At 35.5% G+C, this 8,208-nt stretch overlaps 2 protein-coding genes across 2 annotated transcripts; both read left to right on the forward strand.

Annotated features, from left to right (window-relative positions):
• The first annotated feature begins 309 nt into the window (after positions 1–309).
• Positions 310–1,951, forward strand: LOC7454494 (uncharacterized). Its single transcript, XM_002321865.4, has one exon. The coding sequence runs from the start codon at positions 395–397 to the stop codon at positions 1,817–1,819; it is 1,425 nt and encodes a 474-aa protein (XP_002321901.3). The 5' UTR covers positions 310–394; the 3' UTR covers positions 1,820–1,951.
• A 4,578-nt stretch (positions 1,952–6,529) lies between these two features.
• LOC7454495 (heat stress transcription factor B-2a) lies at positions 6,530–8,004 on the forward strand. Its single transcript, XM_002321866.4, has 2 exons — positions 6,530–6,943; positions 7,049–8,004. Exons 1-2 carry the CDS (start codon positions 6,665–6,667, stop codon positions 7,628–7,630), a joined length of 861 nt encoding a protein of 286 aa, XP_002321902.2. The 5' UTR covers positions 6,530–6,664; the 3' UTR covers positions 7,631–8,004.
• Positions 8,005–8,208: the final 204 nt, after the last annotated feature.

Genomic DNA, 8,208 nt, shown 5'->3' on the forward strand with positions numbered 1-8,208 from the left:
GCTTTCAATTAATCAAATTGAAAATACTTTTTTCAATTTAACTGCTCGGTCAGGGAAAAAAAAAACTATCGCCAAAAACCAAGCAAATAAGATCAAGACACATCAGCATTGCGGGTCCCCATATCCTTGGTTGATGAAAGCAAAGGCTAGCAAGTAGCAACTGCCAAGACAAGCACTTCGTGCCTTTTTTATTAATTTGAATTTATTTTTTAAAATTATTTTAAAAAATAATATTTATCATAACTTCAATTTCAAGCACAGTATATCCAAACAGACCTTAACAGACCCTAAAAATCAGCATTGACATCTTCACCAACAAAAACAACCTTCCATTTCCTTAAAGCGCACACACACTCTCTCTCTCTAACCTTAAAAAAAAAAAAAAAGAAGCAAAATGCTTCTCCAATTGTTTCAGACATACAAGATTCCAATACTCCAAGCCACACTCTCAATCTCACTCTCATTCCTTCTCACATTCCTCAAAGTTCCAATCTTTTTCCTTCGAGGCCTTCACACTTATATCCAACCAGAAAATCTTGGCCAACAAAATGGTGGTGGTGGCATCAAAGCTGCTATTAGAAGACCCTCTAGTTCAGATTCAGGTTCTGGGCTTGACGGGTATCAAAATTTATCTTCAAAAACTAATAATGCTGAGGTCAAAAGGAGAAACTATAAATCCAAAGAGAAGTTAGAGTTTGATGAAAATAAAGCTCAGATCTTTAGATTGAAGCTTGATCAAGGTCACCTTCAAACTAGACTGTATTTCGGTGATTATTGGTATTCTTTTGTTTACTCATTTGTGGCTCTTTCTTGTTTCTTGCTTTATGAGTACTCTGGTGGGGTGAAAGATTATGGGGTTTTGGTTAATGGGTCTTTGATTCCTGTGATTTTATCATGTTTTGTGTTGTGTAAAGTATTTGTTTCGCTGGCGAAAGTCTCATTCGAGAAATCTGCATCTAAGAAGTCTGAGAAGCAATTGAGTTTGATTTTTGGTGTTGTGGGGTTTGTTTTTGGGCTAATTGTTTGTTCTGGGATTGCAAGTTCTGTTTTTGACTTTGATTTTGGTTCTCTTGATGGGTTTGGGAGAGTTTTTGTTGCTGTTTTAATGGGGTGTTTCGCGGGGTTTCTGTACATACCTGCTGGCAAGAATGCAAGGTCATTTTGGATTGGGACGGATCAGATTCGATCTAATTTGGCAATGATTTATTGTGGATGGTTTGGTAGAATGATTCTGTATGCCAATTATTTGTTGGGGGTTTTCGCGGCATTGCTTTGGATCAATCCGTTTGCGCAAATTCTTTATAGCAAGAACGTAAATTATAGTTATGGAATGTATTCAAATGGTAGTGTTGGAGAAGCCGAGATGTTAGTTGGGAATGTGGGATTTACAGAATCAGATTTCAATAAGTTTAGGCTTTGTTGCTTGTTTCTATCAGGGATCTTCCAAATTTTGGCTTTAAGACCAAATGTGCAAATGTATTTGAATGAAGCTTTGCTATCTTGGTACCAAAGATTACATGCCAGCAAGATACCAGATTTGGATTTTAGTAGAGCCAAGGTGTTTCTGCACAATCACTACTTATGTCTTGTAGTTTTGCAGTTTTTCGCCATGCCGATACTGGTACTTCTGTTCCTTAGCTTATCTCAGATTGATGGGGACTCATTTAAGAAACTCCATTTGTGGTGTGATTTCATTCCTTGCACTGCTTTTGTCAAAGAAGTTACTTTGTTCATGGCATGGTGGATTGTCTTTGTTTGGGCAGCTTTCACTTCAACAAGCCTCGTCTTTTACCGCTGGGGCACTTTGTATGTTTCTTGATGACTTTCATTCTTTTGTGATGGTTTTCAATGCCTGGCCCTGGACTTAATTTTTCGTCTAAATTTGAGTTAGGAGGGTTTCTTTTCTGTAACAGATACTGCTCTCTTTAATATTTGATAGTATTTTCAGACATCTTGTTCCTTTCTTACTCTCCTCCCTGTATCCATTGCCATTCATTGTCTTCTTTCTTTTTTTCTCAAATGGAAGGCCGAGTGGGCTTTTGGCAACAAAATAGGGTAGCCATCCACATCCCGTGATCCCTTCCACTTATGATGTGAGTGCCAAGTGGTATCTGATCTCGTCGCATTCAGCAGGACTAGCCACCCTTGGATGGAAGCAAAACAATAAAGACAACAAATACAAAGAAAGATAAGAGTTATGTCGGAAAAAAAAATCCGAAATCAACAAGAAATATATAACAAATTCTGAATGGTAACTTTGAGCTTAATTTGGGGGTCTTAGTGACTTTCGCACTGGATATAACCTCTAGAATGTGTTAGCTGCTAATTTCAATCCAATCTAAGAACGTAGACATCTACTCCTATGCATTTTTTTTTTAATAGTCTCTGGATGATATCATAGATGATAGAGATTTGCGTCAATTAGAGCCAGCCCAGAAACTGAGGTGCTTCAGATAGGAAAGGCAGTCCCGGCCTCAACGACGGGAAACTGAATTATATTCCCCGTTAGTATGGGTAAAGTGAGTTTTGGATAGCTTCACCAAGGTCTAGAAGATCATCAACAAACTGCGCAAAGCAGGAGCATCTGTTTCTCTTCTGTAGTCCATGCATTGATTGTTGGGAATCTGTCTCCAGGTAGACCTGAGTGAGTCCATGCTGCTGAACCATGGACCATGAGTACGTTTTTCTCTTTATCCATGAACCATGATTATTGAAATTCCTATTTATGCATATCCCTATATTTTGTTACTATTTGTACTTAAAAACACTCGCCTTTGCCAGCCGTTCTTCTCTTTTTCCATGGATATCAATTCACAGAAATCTAAAAGAAGAGGGATAATGATTTATTCCTTGCTGCAATTCTGTACTGTGTTGAAGGACTCCAATTTTGAAGGATTAATGAAGTGGAGTTTTATGCCTGTGGGAAGCTCCTTTATGCATTCTTTGGTGAATCTGCTGAATGTCGAGTCTAGACACTTCTCTGTTGTGATTGCCAAAGTTTAAATTTTCAAGATACAATGACGATACATGCGATATTTCTATGTCACCAGAAGGGAGTAATAGTTACACCCAGCATTGCCTTAGTCCATTCAAGCGCAGCTGGAGATGCTAGAAGCATCGACTTGGCGTTTTCTCGACCAACTGTTCACTTCCGAAACTGTTTGATCTTCTGTAAAGGACAAGTCCCCGGTCACAACGGTCAATGATGGAATTTTGAGAAGTCACACTTTCTCTGCCATCTCTAGCCTACAACCAGAAGACTCCTGAATTCCAACAAGTAGAGATGCTCATCAGGATATAGTTAGGGTTAAAAATATGAACCAGTAGAAATAGGTAAGAGTATTTATCTCATGAATGGGAGCATGTGCCTCCTATCTTGGACATTCTTGTTGTTATCTTCCTCAAGAAAGTGACTTCTCACAACATGTTGCAAAGAAAAGGTTGTCTGATAGGATTATTAGATAAAACAGAGGAATGTCTACATGAAAAGGATCCCTCTTCTGGAATTCAGGAAACAGCCCATAAAATCTTGGCCCTTCTCATAAAATAGAAAAGGGAAGGGAAAAAAAAAAAAGAGACCGGTGGCGATTGCATCAGGAACAAAAGGTTGCCATTTTGTTAAGTTTGTGGATCATGCCATATCACTGAATTCATAAATTGCAATCTGACAAAAACGTAGTTGCTAAGTTTTTTCTTTTGGACATCTCAAAAACATAGTGGTCATATAAGTTTCATAGACCCGGTTCAAGTCTAGCCTAGTTTTTAGATTATAGGATTAATTTTAAAGTTATCAAGTCACTTATTTTATTTAAAACAATATATTTTTTTTTTAATTTCTTGGAGATAACTCGACTAGTTTTTATCCGAGTTTTACTGAGTTAGTCAGATTGTTAATTACTCTACTAGGTTACTCTGATTTTATTAAGTTAATATACAAAATGATTTGAAATAAAACTCAACTTAGACAAGGCTTCAAGTCATCGAGTTAACTTATCAAGCCGGGCTAGATTTAATAAATATGTATAATTTACAATAAGGTTGGTTGATGCACAAACTGACTATTACAAGATAAACATTCTAATAACTCTGTACAGTTTGTTTAACGATATGACCAAAAAGAATTTGAGTTCAGATGGATGAGAGTTTTTCAATATAAATGATCGGATTAAAGATGTCATTATAAATAAATTAGTTTTAGAGGTTTGATGATGGTGACAATAAGGTGATAAACTCATCCAAATTGAGAAGAATTAATTATAATTTATTGATAATGAGTTGAAAAAAGGTCTCCAATGAACCCTAAAATAAAAAAATAAAAATAAAATAATGTTGTTTTAATAAAGAAAAATCAACGAATTTATGACTGGTTGAGCCTGTTTTAGGATAAATTTCTTTTTTTTTTTGCCTAACATCATAGAAAAAAAAAGAAGAATAATCTTCGGGCGATTCATCTTTGGAATTTTCTAAAGCACAAGAACGAAGACTTAGAAAACTCTGTAGGAGTTGGTCAATTAAAGAGTGCGATATATAGACTGGGTAAATATATCGATTTCTTGGTCATTAGCAAAATTTGAAGCTAAAATAATAATGTTGTGAGCAAAAATCATTAGCAATATATCGATATCAACATCTATGCATTAATTAAGTGACATTAGATTTTATTCTTTAATAATCTCAAGAATATACTTCCAATTCTAATAATTTTGCAAGAAAAAAAACTAATGTTTAATTGGGACTTCGATGTTGGAAGTTAATTAAAATTACTTTTTATTTTTGAATAATCTTAAAATATAATTCCAATTGTAGTCTTTTTATCAAGGCCATCGTTTTAATTTAAGTGATGCTACTTAATGTTTTGATAAATTTTTTAAAAAATCTAAAAAAATAGCTAAAACAACAAAAAAACACCTTAAAAAAAATGTTATTCACGTCTTTGCATGTCTCCTATAACGTTTTCATGTTTAATCTCTGAAACCAGTTAGAATTTCTAGTGACTAAGATACTAGACGGCGACTTACATTCTCTCTTTCCACTAATAAAAAATAAAAAATCTTTGTCTACCTCATTTTCTTATTTACAGATTCATTTTAAGAGTGGACGATATCATCGTGACGCCACACAACACAACGTGCAATATTAAAAATGATGCTTATATAATCCTGAATGATGTAACTCAACTGGTCAAGCTTTAAGTTTACTCCCTAAAGGTTACCAGTTCGAGTCCCACAAATCTTAGAGTCACTGGAGGCTTACATGGTCGTTAATTTCAGGAACAATAAGGTATACCTACAATAATCATTAATTGAGATCGGATTTTAGTTACTCAGGGAGGGAGGATTATTATTTGTCGCCAACATTTTAACTTCTTTTTATAAAATTATAGGATCGAGCAGTGTCTTTTTTAAGCAATTTTGGGTGTATCAAATCCTGTTCGTTGGAACGGAAGCCATCGGCACCGTGAAGGGTCTGGTCAAGAGAGGAGATTCATTAGAAATTGTTTTCCAAGTTCCAAAGTCTGCTTTTTTTAATATTAATTAAAGCTAATTCAAAGTCTTTGCCTAGGTAGGAAAAAAAGAAGAAGCACCCCTTTCGACATCTTTTACGCCGAACTATAAAGTATCGGTATTGGAATAATATTTGTTTTTTAAAATATTTTTTATATATATTAAAATTAATTTTTAATATTAGTAAATTAAAATAATTTAAAAATATATAAAAAATTAAACAAAAATAATTATTTTTTTAGCATTCATTGTGCATGTTTTTTATTTGGAACCTTGTGTTTGGTATTGTAATGTAGCGTATTTTAACAAAAATAATTAAAAGTAGAGTAGAATAATATTTTTTTAGATCTTTTTCATTCTCATATTAAAATAATTTTAAAAATATTAATTTAATATTTTTAAATAAAAAACACTCTAAAAACAGTTCAGAACAAAAAAAAAACAACAACTCACTTTCTTTTATAATAACTGATGTTTTCTTCTTACACAAATCATAAATAATACGGGATTCTTGACAACCAAGCTTTTTCTCTCTATTAGCATAGGGTATTGGATTTTTCCGGCCTAACCAATCACCACCGATTATCCTCATCATCCAAGCACGTCCACGAGTGCCCCAGACCCATCCATGAACAACTCAGGTTCATCCACGAGTTGAGATGATATTAATATTTCTCTGACCTACATGAATATTACAAATCCGATCTCGAGTTGGACGAGATAAAGAGATTATTAGATATAATTATATATTATTATGTGTTATGATAATTGTGGATAGATGTATAATTAGTTTAATTTTTAATAAAATATTATGTTATTTAAAGTATATATTTGTCATTTACAATTTAATATATTATATGTTATTTATATAAATTGTATTTTAATAACAGAAAACTGGTTATTTATGAATATAAAATTATTGTTTTTGAATAGGAAATTGATAACAGCCCATAAACAGAAATCACAAATACTAACTGTGACAGTTAAGTCGCATAGAGCTTCCTCGCATTTTATAAATTATTATTTTTAAAATGCGGTCACTTACCTAAAAGAATGTTCTTTCCACCCTCTCCTCCATTATTTCCTTCACTCTCCTCTCCTTCCCTTCCATAGAAAATCCCCTCAACAAAACCGAACCTTCTCCACCTTAACTAACGGAGATGGCGTCACCGTTACCGGTGGAGCAAAACAGCGGGGAAACTCCACCATCCCCACTAGCAGCAGCAGCTGGAGGAGAAACATCAAGATCAATACCAACACCATTTCTGACAAAAACATTTAAAATAGTAGATGATCACACCATTGACGATGTGATTTCATGGAATGAAGATGGTTCCTCTTTTGTAGTCTGGAATCCAACCCTTTTCTCCAGAGATTTGCTCCCTAAATTCTTTAAGCACAACAATTTCTCTAGCTTCGTTCGCCAATTAAATACTTATGTATGTTTTATTTTTTCTAAATTTTTGCTAGGGAAAAAAAACCTAGTAGAAATTAGGCAAAGTTTTAATTTTATATTTAATTCTTCTTTTGGGTTTTTTTTGCAGGGATTTAGGAAGGTAGTACCGGATCGATGGGAGTTTTCGAATGAATGTTTTCGCAAAGGAGAAAAGAATTTGCTGTGTGAAATACAAAGGAGGAAACTGGTGGCGACGGTGGCGCAAGTGGTGGCAGCACCGGCGGCGGTGAAAGTGATAAAAACGTCGTCGAATTCTTCATCGGATGAGCAAGTAGTGATATCGACGAGGAGTTCTTCGCCGGGGTTGTCATTGGAGTTGTTGGATGAGAATGAGAGGTTGAGGAAGGAGAATGTGCGGTTAAAAGGGGAGTTGACGGAGATGAAGAGTTTGTGTGGTAATATTTTTAGTTTGGTGTCGGATTTTGAGAGTTTGCGAGAGGAGGAGGAGGAGGAGGTGAGGAAGGTGTTGGATTTGTTGCCGATGAAGGAGGAAGTGGGGGATGGAGCGAGGATTTTTGGGGTGGAGGTTGGTGTGAAAAGAGGGAGGGAATTAAGTGGGGATATGGAGGTGGAGGAGGATGGGATGCAATTGCGGTTGCGGCAACCGGGTGGCGGCAGTAGTGATGGGGTGAAGATTGAGGTGAATGGTAGTCGAAATGGAGATAGATAGTAACGGCGGCACGGTGGCGATGGTGAAGATGCACCGCATCATGAATTGAACAATGAATGCCACAAGGTCTAGTAATCAAAGATCTAATGAGGCCACGTCTCTCTCCACGCCATTCAAACTGCGTTCTGCCTGAAAAAACATCTTTTTACAACACAGCATTACTGTGTAGATAAACAGACACTCAGTAGAACAGTTACAAGTTATTAAACCCGAAATGCGTCCAAGCGGCGCAATCCGATTGTTGTAATATTACCATGGGATAGCCATAAGCACACCCAAGAAGCGGCTTATTATTTATATGGGACACTAATGTATGTATTAGATGGAGATGGAGATGATCCAAGGCAAAATGGAACTGAACATGTTTTCTTCCATCTTCTATCAGCTTGACTTGCTCTCCATTTAGCCTATTACAGATTCTATCCTCTGATTTTGTAGAAATATACATGTTTACATTAAAAAACATTTTAAAAAATAAGTTTAACTGCACTTCAAACCGGTGTTTTAGAGCACTAGAATTGCGGCAACAAAAAATTGTTGCGGTTTGTGCCAGTGAAACTGCGCAAACAAAGCAAAGC

The sequence above is a fragment of the Populus trichocarpa genome, chromosome 15 (assembly GCF_000002775.5).
Source record: "Populus trichocarpa isolate Nisqually-1 chromosome 15, P.trichocarpa_v4.1, whole genome shotgun sequence".
In the NCBI taxonomy this organism is placed as follows: Eukaryota; Viridiplantae; Streptophyta; class Magnoliopsida; order Malpighiales; family Salicaceae; genus Populus; species Populus trichocarpa.

Bases quoted from the DNA above. Each gene is read 5' to 3' on its own strand.
- LOC7454494 (XM_002321865.4), top strand. From the start codon at position 395: ATGCTTCTCCAATTGTTTCAGACATACAAGATTCCAATACTCCAAGCC.
- LOC7454495 (XM_002321866.4), top strand. From the start codon at position 6,665: ATGGCGTCACCGTTACCGGTGGAGCAAAACAGCGGGGAAACTCCACCA. The intron at 6,944-7,048 runs GTATGTTTTATT...TTTTTTTTGCAG, and splicing joins TTCGCCAATTAAATACTTAT to GGATTTAGGAAGGTAGTACC.